Source organism: Panthera leo, chromosome A2 (genome assembly GCF_018350215.1).
Source record: "Panthera leo isolate Ple1 chromosome A2, P.leo_Ple1_pat1.1, whole genome shotgun sequence".
Taxonomy (NCBI): Eukaryota; Metazoa; Chordata; class Mammalia; order Carnivora; family Felidae; genus Panthera; species Panthera leo.
The window spans coordinates 80,090,564-80,115,278 of NC_056680.1; the positions used below are offsets into that span (position 1 = coordinate 80,090,564).

At 39.8% G+C, this 24,715-nt stretch overlaps 1 protein-coding gene across 1 annotated transcript in view; it reads left to right on the forward strand.

Moving 5' to 3' along the window:
* The window catches only part of RELN (reelin), a 532,400-nt gene that overhangs the window by 469,119 nt on the left and 38,566 nt on the right, over positions 1-24,715 (forward strand). Inside the window, exons 46-49 of the mRNA XM_042915885.1 lie at positions 2,240-2,408; positions 15,528-15,668; positions 17,067-17,244; positions 20,476-20,669. Of these exons, the coding sequence (XP_042771819.1) occupies positions 2,240-2,408; positions 15,528-15,668; positions 17,067-17,244; positions 20,476-20,669 (682 nt within the window). The remainder of the gene's footprint in view (positions 1-2,239; positions 2,409-15,527; positions 15,669-17,066; positions 17,245-20,475; positions 20,670-24,715) is intronic.

Consider the following 24,715-nt stretch of genomic DNA (forward strand, 5'->3'; position numbering starts at 1 on the left):
AAGGTGGGTAGGCAAGAATCCCAATAAGGAAGCCTCAGTGGTAATCTCCAGAGGAGGTGGCATGAAGAGAAATAAGATGGATAATATTGATGTGAGACAATGCAAACAAAAAGGAAAGAAGCAGAAAATCTCACAACCAGCTGACAGTTTGAACACAGAGGGTAAAGAAGAGAGAAGAGTAAAATTTCTAAAATAATTTATAAATTTTGAACCCAGAAAACAAGTGCAAAAGCATTGCCATTGATAGAATTTAGTAGTTAAGAGGGGCACCTGAATAGCTTAGTCAGTTAAGTGTCTGACTCTTAATTTTGTCTCAGGTCATGATCTCAGAGTTCATGGGATCAAGCCCTGCATCAGGCTCTGCACTAACAGTGCAGATCCTGCTTGGAATTCTCTCTCTCCCTCTCTATCTGCCCCTCCCCTGCTTGTGCAATCAATCTCTCTCTCTCTCTCTCTCTCTCTCTCTCTCTCTCTCTCTCTCCCCCCCCCTCCCTCTCTCTCTCTCTCTCTCTCTCTCTCTCTCAAAATAAATAAATAAACATTTAAAAGAAAAGAATTTAGTAGTGAAGAAAAGATGTTTATTTATTAGGGAAAATGGTGAGTTTTTCTTTAGTTGGGGTAGAAGTCGTTTTATTTATTTATTTTTTTGTTTGTTTCAAGTTACTTACATTCTAGTTAGTTAACATATAGTGTAATATTGGTAGTAGAATTTAAGGATTCATCACATATAACACCCGATGCTCATCACAACAAGTTCTAGAAGTAATTTTTAGTGCAGATCCCCTGACTGAAGAGGACTTACAATATGGAAAGCAGGAACTTTTTCTATACTGTGCACCCACAATAGGCCAGCATCCGGTGCAATGCCAGGCTGAGCAAACATTTATTGAATTAATGAAATTGCTTGGAGACATAAAATTGGCAAATCTGGGCACACAGGTCATAGTTGAAGCCCAAGGAGTATACACATAAAACAGAAGACCAGAAATGGAGTCTGGAAGAATGCCCACAGCTGGGCTAGTTAGCACGGGAGTCACAGGAAAGTAAGAGCGGAGATTCAGTATAATGTCCTCCAAAAGAAAAGAAAGTTTCAAGAATTGGGGAATAATCAATAACATCCAACGCTGTAGGAAGAACAAGAACAATGAAGACTGAGATGAACCACTGTATTTAACTAGAAAAGGTTGCTAGGAACCTCCCTGAAGTGAGTGGTCCCACACTGGCTGTGCATGACAATCACCTGGGGAGCTTTAAATCTCCTGATACCTTGGCTGTGCCCCAGAAGAGTGAAATCACAATCCCTGGGGGTGGGACCCTGGCATTAGTAGTTTCTAACGGTACCCAGGTGATTTCAGTGTGCAGCCAAGATTGAGAATCACGGCCTTAGAGGAAGCAATTTCAATACGGAGGTTGGGCCTGAAGCAGTTTCTAAAGACTTAAAGAGAAATACAAAACATAGAACATAAGTTGAATTTTTCAGAAGAAGAAAAAGAAAAGTATCTTTTCATAGACCCACAGCCTGACTGCCTTCTTTGGCACAAGTTACATGTCCTTCAGGTCCCTCCTGATACTTCTCTTATTTCCCAGTATATTCCACAACACAGCAGAGCAGGATAAGAGCGAAAGAGATTTTGCAACTTGTAAGAAGTTTAACCTGTATCAGGAGCAAAACTGGCATTATTGGTCAGGATCCCTATTGAATGGTCAAATTTAAGGAAAGTTGCTCAGTTTTTTAAAACTTTTTAAAAAGTAATCATTAAAATATATGGTTATTATGTTTGTATTTGTATGTTAACTATTAAATAGATACCATATAGTTACAGTACCTCAAATTATATATAGTTTGTATAATTTTATAATATATTGTAACTATTAGATTAAACAATAAATATATATATATAACTATCATTACTGTTGCTTTAACTACATATAAACAATGGTTTTATTATGCTTGTTCTGAAAGTTTCTCACTATAAGGAGTGATGTAGGAAAATTTATGTTTCACTTGATCATACCCCCTTAAAAGAAATTTATTTTAATCTGGAAAGTGAAAAATAATAACTAGTATTGTATGGAAGGAAAAATCAAACCGGGAAACATTTCAAAATAGGAAACATAAATACTGAGGAAAAATCAAATTGACATCTGAGTGAAATTAAAACATAAGAAGATATAAGTATTTACCGTTCCTGGGTCTACATACATGTATTGATATTCAGAATGGTGTTTCCTGTTTCAGCTATTGAATTGGAATACTCAGTAGACCTTGGATTATCATGGCACCCATTGGTAAGGGATTGTCTACCTACCAATGTTGAATGCAGTCGCTACCACCTGCAGCGGATCCTGGTATCAGACACTTTCAACAAATGGACCAGAATCACTTTGCCTCTCCCTCCCTATACCAGGTATGGATGCTTCTGCATGTAGTGAACCCAAATCTGATATAATTTGTCATATCAGCTTTTAGGACAAGTTTAAATGAGATATATGCAATTTTGCTATTGATTGATGGTATTGCCAGCCATGAATGAACAAGGTGATCTTAGTAAGCAAAATAAGGGCACCTGGCTGGTTCAGTCAGTAGAGCATGTGACTCTTGATCTCGGGGTTGCGAGTTTGAGCTCCACACAAAGCATGGAGTTTACTTTTAAAAATAAGCAAAATAAGGGGCAGCTGGCTGGCTCAGTCAGTGAAGCATGCAACTCTTGATCTTGGGGTCTTGTGTTCAAACCCCATGCTAGGTGTAGAGCTTAGTTTAAAAAAAGGAGGAATAAAAAAAAATAAGCAAAATAGAAGCCAGTTTTTGTGGTGACATTGTTCTGTTTTTTTTTCCCAAAAGCCAGGCCTATACTGACTTTTATTTCTAACACTTTTAAAGAATGGCATATGCAAGAAAACAGTATATGGATCAGTGAGAGTCTCCGACTTGATTCACTTAAATTTAAAACAGGCACATTGCATACAGAATAGGTTTAAATGGAGTCTGTTGTTAGACTACTGTAGGTACAGCAGTGAGTGGTGTCATATCAATAGATAGAGCAAATAAGTGTGTATTAAAATTATTGTCTGCTTTTGAAATTTTATTTTAAACAGTATCTCGAGAATTACCACCTGGAGCTTCTTTTATATGAAAAACAATTATGAATGTGTCATTCATTGAGTCCATAAGAAATGGTGGTGGCTTAATAAAATTGCCTGGAAAGTGCTTTGAGTTATAGAGAGAATTCACCTTGCCTACTGGATGGTGTTCCCTGACCCTCTCTCTTTTCACTATCCAAGGAGGTGCTAATCATAGGAAAGCTTTAAAATCTTGATGGGAAATTCTGTTCCCTCCCCCCCCCCAAAAAATGGCAATTAGTTGTTGCCGTTAAGACAGAAGCAAAGCAACCAGTGCAATTATGTGGAACGGGAGTTACAGTTTGGGCTCATTATTGGTCCCTCGCTTCCCCACAAATGAAGAATGAATAAATCTTCCTAGCAAATGATCATAAAATTCAACTATTCATCTAGGACATAACTTTTCTTGGGATTATCATAAATGAGATGGTTTCAGTTACTAACAGCCTAAGGCCCCTCTACAATTGCTGGCTCAGAGCTACGAGACTATATTAACTGTCAGTAGAGTTGCCAAGTTTAAATGAGATACGTGAGATTTTGTTGCTCGTTAAAGGTATTGCCATGCATGAATTATTAAGGTGATCTTAATAAGTAAAATAGAAAAAAAAACTCCATTAAGGCAACAGTCTTTTAAGGCTTTATGAATTCTGTGAATTATTACCCTGCTACTTGGTAGCATTTTGCAAATAAAAGACATTCTAAGATTTACTCCAGCTAGTGATTATACCCTTGACTTTTCTACTCAAGAAAGGTAATTATTCCTCCTCTTTTAATATATCTTTTAATTGTCTTTTGCACCTACCCATAAGAATTTGGCCCTTTCAAATGATAAGTTGAGAAATCTGATGAGCATCCCTTTCCTCTTGTTACCATATTGAAAATATGCACTGCTTATTGTACTACCCTCAAAGCCCCTGTTATACAGTGGTCTTAAAGGTGGTCCTGCCTTGTAACAAGGCCCTTTAGATAATTCAGACAGAAATGCACATGGATGGAGCCCAAGCCAGACCTACTTCTTATTGTGCTCTACCCTATGCCAGAGATGAGGAGAACAGTGTGCCAGACTCAGAACACTTTGTCTCACACAGAACTTAGCATAGCTATACTCTATCTGCTCTTATATCCAGCTACTTTTTAAATGTGGTACCTCTTTGTCTTGAGTTCACTTAACTGCCTCCACATTTGCAAAGTATTGCGACACCTATGTTTACTTTGCTCTCTAGAATTGAGAATTTCAGCTCGTAGCTCTTCACCATAAACAAACATGATGCTGATGACTTAAAGCCATCTGCTCATAGGGGTGAGGAGTGACAATGTGCCGGTGGTAGTTTTGTCCACCTGTTCGCTTATCATAGGACCACAAGGCTAGGGTTCCAGTATTGTTGGCACAGTGGTAGTTAAGAGTCAACTGAGGTTGGTTATCCACAAATTGACACAAAATCATTACCCAAACTAAAATGGCCGGTAGTTACCAGTAGCAATTATTCATTCACTTATTCATTAAACAAATATTTTTTGAAGTGTTTAATTGGATGCTAGGTCTGTGTGAGGGGGATGAACTTACCCCTGCCTCAACAAATTTTCAGTCCAGTGGGAAAAAGAACTATTAACCAGAAACCAGCGGTAATCACAGAAGTAAATAAAACATTCAACTGTGGTAACTGATGGAGGACAGTTGCATGATGCTGAGAGATGATATGTCCTAGGGAGATTTGCCTTTATCAGGAGAGTCAAGGACCACTTTCTGGAGGAAAGCATAATTGAAGTAATAGATAAAGGGTGGATAGGAATTGACTAGGGGAACAGTAGGGGGAGGTGTTCCAGGCAAGGAAAACAACCTGTGATAGGAAGTAGCAGGCATATGTGAGACACTGAAAGAATGTATCAGATCTAGAGAGAGAGCGGAGTGAGATGGAGTGAGACCATGAAGAGCCTTGTAGGTCTTACTGAAGATCTGGGGATGGTTACATAGGTGCTTAAAAGCCTGCTGAAGTGCCCCAGGAATAGGGGGACATGCTCAGATTTGCATCAGAAAAGCGTATTCTAACTGAAAAACAAATTGGGGAGGATACGAGTAGCTGTAAGGAGACTCTTCTAGAGGCAGTAAGTGCTGGAAGCTTGGAGTAAGGTGCAGGAGACATGAAGACAAGTGGAGAAATTCAAGAGAAATAGAAGTGATAAAATTAAGTTTAATGATGAAATGGATGTGAGAAGGTGAGGGGAGGGGCAATGTTGAAGATGACTGTGGTTTCTGAGTTGAACTGAATGGATGCTGCTACATTTCACTGGGAAGGGGGCCCTGAGAGTAAACACAAGAGACATTACACTCTGCTCCAGACATTTCTATGTTAAAACCTAAATAAGCTGCTATAGATCGAATCATAGTTTCTATTACTCCCATATACACTGCTTAAGTTAGATCTTACTAGAGAGAAATAAATGAGTGGAAAGCATTGTGTTTTAGTGGAGAGTTCCAGCTTTTCAGCCCTGTGAGCTTTTAAGGTAGTCATTCCATGTCCCAGAGTTGCAGGGTCTTCATGTGAAAAATGAGACTTTTTGCTGTATAAAAATCTAATAAATGGGGCTGCCAGGGTGGCTCAGTGGTTATGCATTCTGATTCTTGATTTCGACTCAGGTCACGGTTTGTGAAATCGAGCCCCATGTCAGGCTCTGTACTGACAGCACAGAGCCTGCTTGGGGTGCTCTCTGTCCCTCTCTCTCTGCCCCTTCCTTGCTCTCACACTCTCTCAAATAAACTTTTAAGAAATCTAATCAATGTGCATGGATGAGTTTGGGACATTGTAAGTATTTATAAAATGTAAATCATTTTTACATCTATGAGTTAACAACATAATCATACTTGTTAAGCATAGCACAAGTTTATTATCAGACTTTACCTTCAGTCAGACTAAGAAGTCTTCCTAAGCTCACTTAACAAGAGCAAACCCATGGTAATGGTAGGACACTGTCTTAAGTTCCTGCCCTGGAGGGGGTTACCATCTCATTGGAGAAAAATAGACAACTTAAAAATAAAACACGCTGTATATAATTGAGAGCTTCAATGAGGAATGGGCTAGAAATTGGAGACAATGTTGAATGCGGGAGTTAGAGAGGGTTTCATGGAAGAGATGGGTCGTGGCCTAAAGGATGGCTAGGAATTAGGTGGGTAAGGAGAAGGACATTTCTAAATTAGGGAAACAATGTGAACAGGGCTCATGAGCCCGGCAAGAGCCCAGGAGTTGCTGGTGAAGGCAGCGGGCTCATATCTGGATGCTCTGGAAAGTTGTTTGTTAGTGGAGTTGGCTTAACTATCACAGGCACTGAAGAAAGATAAAGGAGTTTAGACTTGTCGGAAAAATGAACTATGGTGGATTTCGAGCTGAGAATATTCTTCCAAGAAAAAAACAATTGGGAGAACAGAGAGGCAAGTAAGAGAAAGTGGCAAAGGCATTGTGATAATGACTCTCATGAAGTCACAAGGGTCTGGGCTACAGCTAACAAGCAGGGGATGGGACGGATATTGCAGGACATTTCAAAGAAAGAATTGATAAAACTCACCAGATTTTTCTCCCTTGCACCCTTCCGGAGACGACTGTAAAGTTTGAAGCCCTTGAGAGTGGTGAGAAGTGGGGAGGAAGCAAAAGTTGATCCCAGGAGGCACAATGTGGCAAATTCAACCCAATGATGCTGAATTAAATGTGGTGACTAGAAATACAAATAGAAACAGAAATATGAAGTTCAGAGCCCAGGGAAAGATAATAAACTTTGGAGGCATGAGCATAGAGGTAATAGGAAAAGCTGTAAAACTGGAGCAGTTCAACTTGGGAGAGCATTCAAAAGGAAAAGAAAGGATCCTTAAATTTAGTAGCAGATTGAGTGGAAATAGTTCTTAAAGGGACCATGAGGATATACTCAGGGGAGTTTAAGAAGAATCAGAGGAACGTGGTATCCAAGAGCAAGTAAGAATAGAATATCAAGGGGCGCCTGGGTGGCTCGGTCGGGTAAGTGTCCGACTTCGGCTCGGGTCATGATCTCGCGGTCTGTGAGTTCGAGCCCCGCGTCGGGCTCTGTGCTGACAGCTCAGAGCCTGGAGCCTGCTTCCGATTCTGTGTCTCCCTCTCTCTCTGCCCCTCCCCTGTTCACGCCCTGTCTCTCTCTGTCTCAAAAATAAATAAACGTTAAAAAAAAAAAGAATAGAATATCAAGTAGGAAGAGGTGGCCATCAGTGACACACGCTATAGAGTAATGAAAAAAAAGTTTCACAATAAATTTGCTAGATTTTTCCATAAGGAGATAGTCAGTGACCTTCAAAAGAAAAGTTTCAGTAAGATACTGGAAATAAATAAAGCTTGTCTGGCCCCAGAGCCCATGGGCTTAACCAGTATATTAGTTCTACATTTAAAAAAAATTTTTTTTTAATGTTTATTTATTCGTGAGAGAGAGAGACACACACAGAGCGTGAGTAGGGGAGGGGCAGAGAGAGAGGGAGACACAGAATCCAAAGCAGGCTCCAGGCTCTGAGCTGTGGGCACAGAGCCTGACGCGGGGCTCAAACCCACAGACTGTGGATCATGACCTGAGCCAAGTCGGCGCTTAACCGACTGAGCCAGCCAGGCACCCCTATTAGTTCTACATTTTTATTGCTTGCCTAAGAGATACAGTCCTCGAAGAAATAGGAAGAGAGAATGCAGGAGTTCTTGAGAGAGGATGAAAAGGAGAGGAAGATACCAAAATCAATTTCATAGCCCCTAATTTGAATCTGCCTCCTCCTGTTTACTAACCCCAGATCTAAAAATAACAGGTGGCTCAAGTAGCATGGGTTCTTGAAATGTCACCTGAGAAGGAGGGTAAGTCAACAGAAGGGCAGGTAACTCAAATCCACTGAGAAAAGAGCAGGGGGTGGGTGCTGCCACTGGAAGGCTCAGGTGTGACTTGGCTATTTTAAGTCACAGTTTGAAGATGATCCATTCCCTCCTACCAGCCCTAATGACCTAGCAATACCACTGTCTTTAAAGATTAACTGCAACACTTTGGAAGCCAGATGGTTTTAGCCACAGCATGGACACTACTTAATGTTTGTGGGAAGTTTACAGGAAAAGTGATAAGCACGAGAAAGGGCAAAAAGATTGTGGAAGGATTAGGATAATGGAATGGGGTTAGAGGAGTCTCTACCTGTTTGCAGGTAAACAGATTTAGGGAGGGAGGATATTTTCAATGATAATCCCAACTATAACTTCAGAGAAAAGATATTTTGCTAAGAAAACCAAATAACTAAAGGTAGTATTCTGGGGGTTTGTCTTGGAGAAATATTCAAGGGAATTACAAGTTCATTTTTTTAAAGGAGGGATTTTTTTTTTTTTAACTTGCCTTGGTATTATTTATCTCCATTGTTACTTTCAGTTTTCTAGTAAGTTCTGAAAGACTTTTTACAGACATTTGTCTTGCTGAACATCATGCTAAAATTTTTCAGTCAGGTCAAGGAAACCTTAGACTTCTCTTATGTCACCATTTTCTCATGCATCATGTTGATACTTTGAACATCATTGCTGTTGCTTTACCAAATTTCTGTTGGTGTTTCAGGACAACAGAACATAAAATAATTTCTTCTGGGGCACCTGGGTGACTCAGTTGGTTGAGCGTCTGACTTCAGCTCAGGTCATGATCTCACAGTTCATGGGTTCGAGCCCCGTGTCAGCCTCTGTGCTGACAGCTCAGAGCCTGAAGCCTGCTTCAGATTCTCTGTCTCCCTCTCTCTGCCCCTTCCCTGCTTGTGCGCTCTCTCTCTCTCTCTCTCTCTCTCTCAAAAATAAATAAATAAATATAAAAAAATAATTTTGTTGGATGTAAACTATGGTACTATTGATTTTCACATACTGAATATGTTAATATTTGCACATTAAGACAATAAAATCTATTTCCATTTCCACTACAACAGAGAATAAAACTGTTTACAGAAATTCTGCATTCCAACTAAGGTTTCTCTGTTGTCAATCTTGTTGCCAAAATTTTATTAGAGAATTTGAGACTTGGCTGTACTTCACCCATATTGCTATCTATAGATTCTTAAGATTGCTTTAACAATTAAATAGAAGTCATTCTCCTTTGAGAAGGTGTTTTAAAAATTATAGGAAATTCCTTTTATTTGAAGGATGGTCCAAAGTCTTTAATGCTGTCAGTAGGCCTACTCAGAACACTGTAGTTGTTAGTATCATTACTAATTATGATTCTCAGCGAAAATAATAAATCCTTATTTTACCAAAAAATAGGATAACCATTTTCTTTTCTTTGTAATCCTCAAATCAAAATTTTACTATGAATTTGAAGGGAGCACAGATTATTTTTGGCTCACGTTTATCTATTTAAAACATAACAAAATTTAAGAAAATAGCAAACTATACTTCAATAGAGTCATCACCCAGCTTCAACTATCATTCAACTATTATTGACTTATGAGCAACCTTATTTTTCAATAGCACCACTCACTCCTGCCCCCCCAATTTTGAAGGAATGCCCAGACATATCATTTCAACTGTAAATATTTTAGTATGTATCTCTAAAAGAGAACTTTAAAAAATGTAACTATGATATCATTATCACACCTAAAAATTAATGACAGCTTCTTATTCAATATTTACTTAGTACTCAGTATTCAAATGTTCCTGTTTGTCTCATGAAACATATTATCATTTTTTTTTCAAATTAGGATACAAATCAATATAATTGGCTGGCACCTCTCTAAGTATTCTTTAACCTTGAGGTCTCCCCGTTTACCTTTTAAGATGAGGACTAAGACACAGAAAAGTTACATGATTTTCCCCACAGACACACTGTGGCTGAACCAGGATTGTACCAAAGTTTTCCATTTGTTCTCTGTCAAGGAAGAAATAAAGGCCATGTGGGGTGGCTTGTTGAAATTCTTCTATTACTAACTCTGTAATGTGCTTTCCACCCTAGTTCCAGTGCAGTATCATGAAGGATCTAGGTCACCTTATAAGGATACCTTACCTTTATCACGTTTGTTTGGGGTCAGAACCTGTGGTCTAAACACCTTATCCTCTCATTCAGACCCCAGTGTATTATAAGAAAATTAGAAGAAAAGAACATTGAATGACAGTATACATTCTTCATGGACAGATTAATGTTACCCAAAAATCCCAAAATGTTATAGTCATTTAGCATCCTACAATTTCCTAGTGTTAATTATTATCACCAAGGGGATTTTCTACTAAAAGATCTGGGATGCCTAAATTAAGTGCCCCCAGCTAGCTGCCAAATCAGTGGTCTTCTGGCCTTTGCCTGCCATTCAAGACAACCAGGGTTCTCAGTAACATCTCAGCTCCAGCAGGAGATGATGGTTCTAGATCCAGTTCTAAATGCAGCCCTTACACCTATGAAATGAGTCAGTTGTACAAAACAGTTTCTAAGAGTCAGCCTCTCATTTCCACCCCCAAAATTCAACTTCCTTCTTTCAGTCATAGTTCAGTGTCTTCTTCATGAGGATCTCCCCCAGAGCAGGGTCTTCATGTCCCCTGGGAGATGGCCCACCCCTTGAGAGCCCCTCACCATACATAACTCATTCACATTCCTGGTACCAAAGTTCAGACCTCCTTTCTAGAGCCTGCTTTTTCTCTAACTCTTATCTGTAGGTCATGGGCTGTGACCCATGGGTGCTCTCTGTTCAGTTGAGCTGATCTATGCTTCCTCCCAGGTATATACCTACAAGTGGAATTGCTAGGTCATATGCTGACTCCATGTTCAACATTTTGAGAAATGGACATGTTTTCCACAGCATCTACATCATTTTACATTCCCACCAACAGTGTATGAAGGTTCAGATTTCTCCACATCCCTGCCAACACTTGTTATTGCTGTCTATTTTTTTTATCATAGCTGTCCTCGGGGGTATGAAGTTGTATTTCATTTTGGTTTTGATTTTCACTTCTCTAGTGACTAGTGATGTTGAACATCTTTTCATACACTTATCAGCCATTCATATATCTCCCCTGGAATATTCTCTACTTTTATCTAACACAGAAAAATAGGATAATAGAGGAATTTTTTTCCACCATAAAGACAGGGCCTTGGCTACCAAGGGAAATATAGGACACATTTTGAAATGGGCATTGCAAAACTTCTAGCTAAACACAGAAGGCCAGGGGCTTCAGCTATGTCATTAACTTGCAGAAGTTAAGATAAATAGACTTGTGTGTACATACAGCAACAATACACACAGCCTTCCATAGCTTGAAACGGCTGTTCATATTTAGGGGTAATGGTAGGGATAGGATTATCTTGTATAGGTTGAGATGGTTTTGAAAGGTTTCCTCACTGAGAATACATTGTAATAGTGAACCAAAAGATTCTTGCCCTCTCTCGGTTTTGTGAGTGCATCAATGTGACCTAGTGCAACTGGGCTTTGACTTCCCGATTGGTAGGATAAGACGGTTGGCTATATTTACTTGTCCTAAATATTTTATGTATCTCTGAGAGTAAAGGAAACATCAACCAGGAGTGAAAAGGTTTTTTTAAAAATTCTGTATAGTTCATATCAAAGGGCTTTTTCTCCTGATGATGATGATGATGACAATGAGAATGTCACCGGTAGAGTAATCTTAAGGAAAAGAGCAGATACAAAGACTCTTAAATGTGTATAGAAAACTATTAAAAGGTGTGGAGACAATGTGGGGAAAGGTTCCTGGGGAGAGAAATGATGGAAACCATACTATTGACAGTAACATTTTTTAACTTCATAGCAGTGGATGTTCAATTATTAAACAACACTTATGGAGCACTTACTATGTGCTGTAGATGGAGAGAAAATGTTATAAATTCAGAAAAGAAGCAAGGGGAGACATTTCAAGGATATGGAAAAGGAGAAATATGCTCTGGGGCCATTTTCCCTCCAACTCCAAGAAGCAGCAGCTGGTAGTGGCCGTCATTATAAGGAAGCTTCAGGAAAATGATGACACCTGCCGAGGGATTTCACCAAGACACTCACAGGTCTTGGTAAACACGAGCTAATTAATTTTCACAACACCCTTGTGAGGTGGGAAGTAGCATTTTCCTAGTTTTACAGATGGGGAAGTGTCAGCACATAAACATAAATGATTTGGCCCCTTTACATAGTGAAGTTGTGACAGGGCTGGGAATAAGAAGTCCTGGAAATTCAACTTCCAGACCTTCATTTTTAACTTCTATTCCAATTCATCCCCTTAGTGAAAGTGTTTCCTTTTCCTGTAAAATAATATTGGATAATGTATTGACACTAGCTTTATGGATATATAATTACTTAGTGTAGTTATTCCCAAGAATATAAAATCATCACACTGGAGACAGGGCCTTAGACTAAGTCCTCCAAGTTAACCCCCTCATTATTTATGTTAAATTATTCACCATGGACATAGGATTTACTAGTATCAGAGAAAAGATTAGTGCCGTTCAATATCTTTACTCGTGGTGGCCAACTTCAGTTTTAGTACATTCTACACATGGGCTCCCACTGTTTCCTTTTCTGTGGAATGCCATAGAGTTGTACAAACTAAACATGTCATGGTTGGAAGTCCCCATAAAAGCTGTCAACCCCAACAATGCCTTTGCCTCCTAAATCTTCTGTACAGTCTCTCCATTAAGTGGCTGCCCAGACTGTGATTAAACACAACCAACGTTCAGACAGCCAAAACCTGCTAGGCAGCTCATGCCACCCCTCAGCTGCCCAGAGTTCCTCTCCCCATTTGACAGCCATCAGATCACTGCCCCTTCCACAGCTGATCCCCAGTCCCTACCTACCCACCCTACAAGATGTCTCTTATTTGATTCTTCCTGGCCATATCAATTGCTATCAACTTACTATTCTTTCAGTAAACATTTATGAAGCCCACCATCTATAGGCGTCACCAACCATAAAAAGATGAATAAGGAGAACAAGCCAACAGAGGAAACTATACATAAATAAGCCCTCTTTTTAAAAAATTTTTAATGTTTATTTTCAAGAGAGAGAGAGAGAGATACAGAGGGCTGGTAGGGGAGAGACAGAGAGAGAGGGAGACACAGAATCCAAAGCAGGCTTCAGGCTCCGAGATGTCAGCACAGAGCCCGATGTGGGAGTTTAACTCATCATGACCTGAGCTGAAGTCAAACACTTAACTGACTGAGCCACCCAGGCACCCCCCATAAATAAACACCCTTAATAAAAAGTGATAAAGGCTTTGATGGAGCGTTCTAAAACATTAGCAGAACAAACATTACTTGCCTACCCTCTATGAGCACTAGAGATACGAAACAATATAGAGATTATTTCCTGCCCTTCAGAAGTTTATAGTCTGAAAGAAAGGAGAAGAATGTAAGTGTTGACTCGTTATTAGAATCCAAGTAAGGATGGGGTGCCTGGGTGGCTCAGTCGATTAAGCATCTGACTCTTGATTTCAGCTCAGGTCATAATCTCACGGTTTGTGAGTTTGAGCCTGATGTCAGGCTCTGTGCTGGTGGTGCAGAGCCTGCTTGGGATTCTCTCTCTCCCTCTCTCTCTGCCCCTCCCCTGCTTGTGCTCTCTCTCTCTCTGCCCTTCTCAAAACTAAATAAACTTAAAAAAATATTTTTAAAGAATCCAAGTAATGTTGTGCTATGGAAATATGATATTCCACTGTACTATTTGTAAGATGCTGCCACATGTGATCTGTTAGTAATTTTCATCATTAAGCATTAACTAAACTAAACGGCACAGCCACTGACTTGCACAACCCCGGGGGGGGCATCTTCCCACTGCTTCCTGTCAAAACGGTAGCCCCTGGATACCAACTCTCTGCACCTACTAAGTGCTAGGCACTGGGCACTGAGGGGATAATGTTGAAAAAAGGTAATAATGCTGCTCCCTGGTAACTTACACTTTTGAGGAGGAGACAGACATTCAAGAAATACATATGCAAATAAATATACGACTACAATTGTGATAATAAATGCTATAAAAGTAAAAGAACAGCTTGCTGTTCTTGGAATAAACATGATTTTTAAAGGGATCCAAAAGAAAATTTCTCTGTGAGGACCTGACGCAGCATCCAAGGCCTAAAGGACACATAAAGGGGAACCAGGCAGAGAGAGGAAGAACGTGCAGGCAGAAGGTGGGACAAAGTGTCATGAGCCCTGGGAACTGAGAGAAGGAACAGCACTCCAGAGTGGGTAGCCAGGATGCAGGGCTGGAGGATGCCCCCCCCCCCCCACCTCAGACAGCACCTCATGGACCAAGGCGGAGTTTGCGGTGGAAAGTTAAATGTCATAGGAAGCGATAGGAGGATGTTAGGTAGTCTGCTGGGAGCTGAGGAGCAAGAGATGTAATGGAAAAATCAGTGTGTAGATGCTCAGTAAGCAAATATCAAATATCAAACCCTATGCATTTTCAGAATGGTGATTTTAGTGCTGGTTCGTGTCTTCTCTGTTTTCTCAACTTAATGTATGTGTTTTCAATTAGAAAATACACAGTCTTTGCTGGTGTTTGGTCTTTTGTCCTGCTCAAAACAAATAGCTCTCAGTCATGTGAGTAACAGTCTCTTAATGGCAAAAGTGTATGAATACATAAAACAAAACTTGCTTTGGCAAAGTGTTTCATCTCCCGGTCTCTGAATGTTCAGTCTCTTGAGCCTAGGGCACTGTTTGGATTTACCGCCATCTAGTGTCTCTGAAAACATATGTTTATTTGTGCTTCGGAACAAGACACTCCCCAAAACCGTGCAAATGAGCAAATGTATTTCTGCTTCTGGATCAGGAGCATCTCTGTTTTGATTTTATTTATGCTGCATTTGAATGAATATAAAATAAGTCTGGTCTCACTACCCTCTCTCTTTTCTCCATCCAGTTATCTAGGGTTTCATTGCTCTCCCTGATTTACACTCTGTCTTCTTAAGACTTTTGTTGTTGAGAATTCCTCACAAATGCGGTATGAAGTAGACCAGTAGGCCCACTGCACAAAAGTGTCTGATTGTAGGGCACACATAGGAGTTGAGGTCGAGCCCATATGCTGCTTTCCAAGTCAAATATTGAGGGGTAGGGAGCAAATATAACTTAGCAACAGCCCTGGTATCACTCCACAATGGTTTCCATACAAAATTCAGGGCTTGCTGTCCCCCCTGAGGCTACTGGTTAGGATTCGTTTTAGTTTCTGTTTTAGTCTGTTTTTACAAGACGCAGAAAGATCCTCAGCCCAAAATATACTCTCAAGCTATCACAGTTCATTGCGGTCTGGTGTTGTTAATCAGAGTTTTGCAGAGACTGTTGCAATAATGAACACTTTTTCTGAGAATACAAGTTAGGGGTGTACCTGTATTTTTGTTACACCCTTCCATGCACTTGCTCAAATACACCAGGACACATTTTCTTTTCCACCACAGCCTTCATTATAATTCTCTTTTTCTTCAAAGGTCTCAAGCCACTCGTTTCCGTTGGCATCAACCAGCTCCTTTTGACAAGCAGCAGACATGGGCGATAGATAATGTCTATATTGGGGACGGCTGCGTAGATATGTGCAGTGGCCATGGAAGGTGCATCCAAGGAAACTGTGTGTAAGTAGGCTTTGTTTTTCCTTCCTTGCATAGGAAGTTCCTGATTCACATTCCAGCCAGGAGATTTTGCCAAAACTGGATTTTTAATCACTCCGAAGCTGCCTTGGTTTACACATTTTTCTTGAAATCTGATACTGAGCTAACTATGGAGTCTGTGGACATTGTATCTATATCCTTGCTTAGAGATTAGGAACTGAACAACAGCTATCTTGTCCAGAGAAACATGAATTATAATTGACTGTGTTTTATTTCCTTCTGTGTTCCTGTGACACACCTGAGACCTGAAAAGGACAGGAGAGGTTCAGGAACTCAGTGTATTCTGACTGAAAATAATACGCCATAAGTATTTTTCTCACTTAGGTCTAAGCATATGTAATGATGTGCATGACTTGTGGTTGGATCATATTCTCACATTGTTTGCATAAGAAGGTTTTTAATATATGTGCTGCTGAAGCGAGCACATAAGAAGGTTTTTAAATGCCTGTTTGATGGAGAGGCCTAGTATTTTACTTAGAGAGACTTAGCATCCTTGGAAGGATCTAAATAGTGTGTGTGTATGTGTATGTGTGTGAGAGAGAGAGAGAGAGAGAGAGTGTGTGTGTGTGTGTATGTGTGTGTGAGAGAGAGAGAGAGTGTGTGTATGTGTGAGAGAGTGTGTGTGTGTGTGTATGTGTGAGAGAGAGTGTGTGTGTGTGTATGTGTGTGTGTGAGATAGAGAGAGAAAGTGTGTGTGTGTGTGTGTGTGTGTGTGTGTCTTATGTACCATATGTTTGGTTTTCAAAGATTTTGCTATTTGATGGGGTAGTAGACATGAAGATGTGAGGAGAGAATTTATACCCCCTTCTCCATTAACCCGCATGCCTGGGAGGTCTTTCCATCAATTAATGATTCCCCAGAGCCTCCAGCCCTATATTCATATTCCTTCCCCATTGAACAGGGAGGTCAGTCCTTTGGGCAGAGATGACAGATGCTACCCAAAGTACCCTCTGCTGTTTGGAACATGGCATCTTGGATTCCTAATTGGCCCAAAGCCTCTTTACAAAGACCAATTTCGTAAGTTATTAGGACCTACCAGTTGAGGTTGGCAGCCACAATTATTTATCAGCTTTTTTAGAGCTGTGTCATGTAGAGACAGGACTTTAGTAAATTCCTTGAAGTTGCTTCTTTCCCTGTAAACCCAAGTCATTACTTTAGGTATGCCTGAAGGCAATTATTCACAGATTATTTCTAACCTGATGCACTGTTCAGGAGAGCGGGTAAATTCTGGGCAGTTCTGTGAAGATAAGTAAGCTTTCATCGTCCTGGACTAGGAATAGCAGTTGGCCTCACTAATTTGAGAACACAACTGTGGTGGTTTTGCTTCATGTTGACTTTTCCTTTGTCTTTCTCCACACCCAGCTGTGACGAGCAATGGGGTGGCCTGTACTGTGATGAGCCCGAGACCTCCCTTCCAACCCAGCTCAAAGACAACTTCAATCGAGCTCCTTCCACCCAGAACTGGTTGACTGTGAATGGAGGGAAACTAAGTACCGTGTGTGGTGCCGTGGCTTCGGGAATGGCCCTCCATTTCAGCGGGGTGAGCATTTGGCAACCGGTTATTCATTTCTGCATCCTCTGAGTTTTCCCCAAAAGAACTGAGTGTCTTTCTAAAGTTTCATTGGCAAATCAAGATCCAGCATTAGACCCTCTCAATGCACAACAACCCTGATGTGAACTTGCAACTTTGCACAAATCAGAAAATACTATTTCCAACATTTTCCTATCACAAATCAACAGAGACCATTTAATTATGCAGGTAGTATCAGCACAAGGCATATTTAAGTACACATTAGAAAAAGACTTCAATGTGGGAATGCAAGCTGGTGCAGCCACTCTGGAAAACAGTATGGAGGTTCCTCAGAAAACTAAACATAGAACTACCCTACGACCCAGCAATTGCACTACTAGGCAGTTATCCACGGAATACAGGTGTGCTGTTTTAAAGGGACACATGCACCCCATGTTTATAGCAGCACTATCAACAATAGCCAAAGTATGGAAAGTCCCTCGATGGATGAATGGATAAAGAAGACATATATATATATATATATATACATATATATATATATATATACATATATATATATGTATATATATATATATATACACACACACACATACATACATACAATGGAGTATTACTCAGCAGTCAAAAAGAATGAAATCTTGCCATTTGCAACTATGTGGATGGAACTGGAGGGTATTATGCTAAGTGAAATTAGTCAGAGAAAGACAAAAATCATATGACTTCACTCATATGAGGACTTTAAGAGACAAAACAGATGAACATAAGGGAAGGGAAACAAAAATAATATAAAAACAGGGAGAGGGACAAAACAAAAGAGACTCATAAATATGGAGAACAAACTGAGGGTTACTGGAGGAGTTGTTGGGGGGGCATGGGCTAAATGGGTAGGGGGCATTAAGGAATCTACTCCTGAAATCATTGTTGCACTATATGCTACCTAATTTGAATGTAAATTTTAAAAAATTAAAAATAAAATTAAAAAATAAATAAAAATTAAAAGTTAAAAGGGAAAAAAAAATCAATGAATTTTCATCCTGGGAGAGAATACTTGTACAAAATTTGAGGGTCTTCCATCTGGGTGATGCTCTAATTGAAAACTCCTCAGCTTGCAACAGATTTGGGATTTAAGGAGCCAAAACTCAGGAAGATGAACCTCAGCATTTCCTGAATTTATTAGCAAAAATTAATTCTTTCTATAAATTAGCCAAGGAAGAGTAATTGTCAGTAATGATTAGACATTTTTGTTTATAGCAGATTATTTTGTGAATGACAACAGCAATGTTAGAAAATCTCTTTGAGAAATTTTATAGTCATTCTACCTTACTGCCAGAGATAACTTGTATAAAAATAGAATTTCCTTAATACGATGATTAAAAAACGTTTCATAAGCAATTTAATTTTTTTATTTAATTTTTTATTTTTTTAAATTTACACCAAATTAGTTAACATATAGTGCAACAATGATTTCAGGAGTAGATTCCTTAGTGCCCATTACCCATTTAGCTCATCCCCCCTCCCACAACCCCTCCAGTAACCCTCTGTTTGTTCTCCATGTTTATGAGTCTCTTCTGTTTTGTCCCCCTCACTGTTTTTATATTATTTTTGTTTCCCTTCCCTTATGCTCATTTGTTTTGTCTCTTAAAGTCCTCATATGAGCGAAGTCATGATTTTTGTCTTTCTCTGGCTGACTAATTTCACTTAGCATAATACCCTCCAGTTCCATCCACGTAGTTGCAAATGGTAAGATTTCATTCTTTTTGATTGCCGAGTAATACTTCATTGTATATATATATATATACCACATCTTCTTTATCCATTCATCCATCGAGGGACATTTGGGCTCTTTCCATACTTTGGCTCTTGTTGATAGTGCTGCTATAAACATGGGGGTGCATGTGTCCCTTCGAAACAGCACACCTGTATCCCTTGGATAAATACCTGGTAGTGCAATTGCTGGGTTGTAGGGTAGTTCTATTTTTAGTTTTTTGAGGAACCTCCATACTATTTTCCAGAGTGGCTGCACCAGCTTGCATTCCCAAGCAATTTAATTTTTAAAAATTACAAATTCACTGTCAGGTCTTTATTTCCCTACAATTTCCTACCTTAGAATTTGCATTTGTGCCAGTGAAGTATATCATTTATATTCAGTGTGTTTTTTTAACGTTTATTTTTGAGAGCAAGAGTGTGCACTAGCAGAGGAGGGGCAGAGAGAAAGGGAGACACAGAATCCGAAACAGGCTCCAGGCCCTGAGGTGTCAGCACAGAGCCCAGCGTGGAGCTTGAATCCACGAACGATGAGATCATGACCTGAGCCAACGTCAGGTGCTTAACCGACTGAGCCCCTATAATCAGTGTTTTAGCCAAGAGCAACAATATAGGATCTCTGTGATCCTCAACACTGACTAAGAATGCAGTGTTGATAATACTCTTCTTGGCTTAAATACAACTCCAAGAGGCCTAGTTTTCCTCATATGTTCAACTAAAAGACATGTACCTATCTACATGAATAAATTAATGTAGATGACACTGAAATCAGCCAGAAAAGTTTAAATAAAAATCATTACAACTATTATCTCTAATTATAATTAAATTATATGAAATTCTTCAATGTAGTTATTGTTAAATTTCATATTAAAGTAATCATCTGAACAATGTTGTTTTATTGGGGGGCCTGGGTGGTTCAGTTGGTTAAGTGTCCAACTCTTGATTTCGGCTCAGGTCATGATCTCACAGTTCATGGGATCCAGCCCATGTCCAGTTCTGTACTGAGTGCAGAGCCTGCTTGTGCTCTCTCTCTCTCTCTCTCTCTCTCTGCCCCTCCCCTGCTCATGTTCTCTCTCTCTCTCTCAAAATAAATAAATAAATAAACATTTTTAAGTGCTAATTTATTAATAGCTGCTACCTTTTGAAAAACCTAAAAATGCCTATGAATACCTGGAAATAGTTTAATAAAGACAGAATAGTTAAATTTCAACTCTCATATTGCTTATGAGAAAATATCCTTTGTAAGTAAGTTCTGATCCTGAAATTTCAAAGTTTAGCAAGTATTTGCTGAGTACCTACTGTGTGCCAGATGCCATGCTGGGAGCTAGGGTAACAGGAGAAATGACACAAAAATTAGTATTACTATGCCATGCAACTTGTATTACAAAAGAAATATAAAACTGATGGAAGCCAGAGAAAACCTGAAGCTGCAGTTACGATTCTTTATCATTGTTGGATTCTGCTTTTCACCCTTAGGGTTGTAGTCGACTATTAGTCACCGTGGATCTAAACCTCACTAATGCCGAGTTTATCCAGTTTTACTTCATGTATGGATGCCTGATTACACCAAATAACCGTAACCAAGGTGTTCTCCTGGAATATTCTGTCAATGGAGGCATTACCTGGAACCTGCTAATGGAGATTTTCTATGACCAGTACAGTAAACCTGGGTTTGTATTCTATTTTATCTTTAATAACTAGTATATCGAGCAATAATGCTTGTTAAGGCCTGCCAGCAGTCAGTCAGCAGGGGCTTCAGGGGACCTGGACAATACTCACTGGTAGAAGATGCTTCTGTGAGGCACCTGGTGGCTTATTCGGTTAAGTGCCTGACTCTTGGTGTCAGCTCAGGTCATGATCTCACAGTTCATGAGTTGGAGCCCAACATCAGGCTCTGTGCTGACAACGTGGAGCCTGCCTGGGATTCTCTCTCTCACCCTCTGTCTCTGCATCTTCCCTGCTCACATACTCTCTTTCTCTCAACATAAATAATAAACTTAAAAAAACTAAAATAAAAAAAAATGATGCTTTGAAACTGACATGAAGATAAGATTTCTGAGCTGATAAATAGCTGGTTTGGGTTTTTATTTTAAGAATGACTAGTTTTAGGGGCACCTGGGTGGCTCAGTTAGTTAAGTGTCTGACTTTGGCTCAGGTCATGATCTCACAGCTCGTGAGTTCAAGCCCCACGTGGGGCTCTGTGCTAACAGATCAGAGCCTGGAGCCTGCCTCAGATTCTGTGTCTCCCTCTCTCTCTGGCCCTCCCCTACTCACACTCTGTCTCTCTTACTCTTTCTTTCTCTCTCTCTCTCTCTCAAAAATATAAACATTAAAAAAAATAATCATAAAGAAATAAAATAACAGAAGACCATGGGGGAGGGGAAGGGAAAAAAAAGAGAGGGAGGGGGCCAAACCATAAGAGACTCTTAAAAACTGAGAATAAACTAAGGGTTGATGGGGGCTGGGAGGGAGGGGAAAGTCAGTGATGGGCATTGAGGAGGGCACCTGTTGGGGTGAGCACTGGGTGTTGTATGGAAACCAATTTGATTTCATATTAAAAAAATAAAAAATAAAATAAAATAAAACCCTCACAATGGGCTTAATAAATGCAATATAGGAATCATTTAAAAGATATATATTCTGGAAAGGCAAAAAGCAATTGGTGTGACCAATGAGAAAAGTCAAAAGAGTTTTTAAAAGTAAAAGAGCATATCTAATAAGGTAGAAGGAAGAGAAGAGAGAGAGAAAGAAGTTTGGAGGAGAGGAGAGAGCAGAGTAGAGGTTAGGGGAGGAAAGGGGAAAGGAGAAATATAGAATAATTAAACCCAGAAACGTAGAAGAATTAAAAGCACCAAAAAAGGAAGACAAAACATAGATAATCCCTCAGTATATGGCAAACCAGGTATAGGCTAAAAATTAGGTAAAATAAAAACAATTAAAGAATCTTATAAATGATCATTTAAATTCAGTGTGTCCATTAACAATAGGTTCAGCTGTGAATGACAGAAAACCCCAAGTAACTTATAAGGTTTTTTTTTCTTTCTCTCATATAAATTAGATCTGGAAGAAAATAGCCAAGGGCGGCTACAGTGGTTCCATAAGCACCAGAGACCCAGGTTCTTTCTACCTTATGTTTTTGCCACACTCAACACATGACCTCCATCTAGTCCAAAATGGCAACCCCAGCTCCTCCACCTTCCCACCAGCAGGAGGGAGGATGGGCAAGAAGGGTGTGCTGTCTCTCTTCGAGGACACTTCCTAACAGGTGCCCATACTTCCATTCACATTCCAGTAGCCAGAACTTAGTCACAGAAACACACCCAGATGCAAGGGAGTCTGGACATACTGTCTTTATTCTGGACAACTATTCACCTCACTATAAAGATGGGCTCCTATTATGAAGGAAGAAGGGGAAAATGGCAATTGAGGAAATGTCAGCCACAAGCAAAAGTTTTAAACCCTGCACTTACCTTAAAGTTGGACAGTAGTAAAGGAATTCAAATAGAAGCTAAGAGGAACACAGTGTAATAGCACACAAAAACGTGCTCATCTGTTAGTTAGAAGATAACAGATAAGCCAAGTAAACTATTTCCTTAGTCTTTTTGGAGAAAGGTATAAAGACTCTCAGGTATGAGTTCCTGAACATTTAGCATAATATGCAGGGAGAATGAAGTTAAGATAAAAGCATAACTGTCTGATCTACTTTAGTTCTCTGAAGGAGAAACAAATTGACTGAAGTAGTAACAGTGGTCATAATTTATTTAAACTTTCAACAGCCTTAGATAAATTTGTACTCCAAGGGTTTTTAAAACGTGGTCAAGGATTTATGAGAGAAAGGAAACTACATTAGAAATAGGAAAGAAAAGGGGTGCCTGGGTGGCTAAGACGGTTGAGCGCTGGACTTTGGCTCATGATCTCGTGGTCCATGAGTTCAAGCCCCACATTGGGCTCTGTGCTGACAGCTCAGAGCCTGGAGCCTGCTTCAGATTCTGTGTCCCCCTCTCTCTCTGCCCCACCCCTGCTTGTGCTCTGTCTTGCTCTGTCTTTCAAAAATGAATAAACAGTAAAAAAAAATTGGAAAGGGAAAAAAAGGTAAAGATCGTTGCTCTGGGTAAATAAGTATGATTGTATGTCTCTCTAGGAACAGACACATTTCTGATATTATTTAATACACTTTAAAATGTTAAACATGCCAAATCAAAGCAGATAAGCTATAGGAAGATCATACAAGGTGAGGATACAAAAAGAGGGCAAGGAGAGGACAGATGAGCTTTGAAAGTGAGATGCATGAGGAAATAAACTTTGGAAAAGATTGCCTAAGCACGGATGGTCTCCAAACTGCCAGTAACTATACAAGCAAGGATCTAGGATTCACGGTCTACAATTTCCTTCCCTAAGACCAAGATCCACTAAGCTGTCTTGGCCCAAAGGGTACACAAAATGATGGACATAGTCAAAAAAGTATTTAAAATTCAAGTACTGAAAATCCAACCAAAAGGACCGCAGCATTGAATGGATCTTAATGCGTCCTCATCTGGAATACTGCCTACTATTCTGGTCCTAATCTCTCAACAAAGACATAAAAGAGAAAAGAGGAAGGAAAATAAAATCAACAAGGAAATAGTGTATAAATACAAACAAAACGGTGAACCCTCTTCAGTGTGAAAGACGAAAACTAAAGGGGCCACCATGAAAGTCCTCAACTTAAGCGTTCTTCACAGGATGGATTTGGGCTTATTGGCCCTTCTTGGAACACTAACACTAAGAGGCAGCCCTTAAATATAAAGGGAGGTAGATTAGTATGGATAGAAAGATGGGAATTTATGCAGAGGAAAGTAAACCTCAGGAAATTATTTTCCCCAACAGACTTTATGGTTGTGAGTATAAGCTCAAAAGTGTTTGATATATTCTTGGGCTTTAAATGTGTAATTACGATCATGTCTAGCTGGTTATGGTTCATATTGAAGCATGTAGTCATATTTGTCCATATCTGTTCTTGGTGACTGTGTTGGGGACAGCATGCTGGGCTTGTTACCCTATGGTTCTTACTCAGCATTTCTTAGTATAATGTCTTCAATAAAACATAAAGACAAAGTCAGTATTAAACCACATAAAGTAATTACATACAACCTGGTACCCTCAAGCTGAGAACCCAAATGTCCTGCCACATGTGTCTGAATTCAGTGTCTGAATTCTAAGCAAATTGCTGATACTCACAGGAGTAGAATGAAATCAAGTCACCAGGGGAAGGAAACTGATGAAACCAACCTCTAGGAGACAGAAAACAAAAGTTAGTATTGGCTTATGTCTACCAAAGTGCATATCTCTAGGCTTATAGATCCAGAGAGGCCCCTAGGCAAGCAGAAAACTGTAAAGTCCCTTTAAGGCCTGCCCAGGGACAATTAGAATAAGTAGATAGTTCCAGAATCCTTGAATTTGTTCACATTCTGTTTCCCCCATTTAGGGACTCCTGAACCTTCATAAGCTCAAACCAGTTTATCATGGTTTATAAAAATTACATTTTAAAAATGATTTTTAAAAATTAAAATAGGGGCGCCTGGGTGGCCCAGTCGGTTAAGCATCCGACTTCAGCTCAGGTCACGATCTCGCAGTCCGTGAGTTCGAGCCCCGCATCGGGCTCTGGGCTGATGGCTCAGAGCCTGGAGCCTGCTTCTGATTCTGTGTCTCCCTCTCTCTCTGCCCCTCCCCTGTTCAT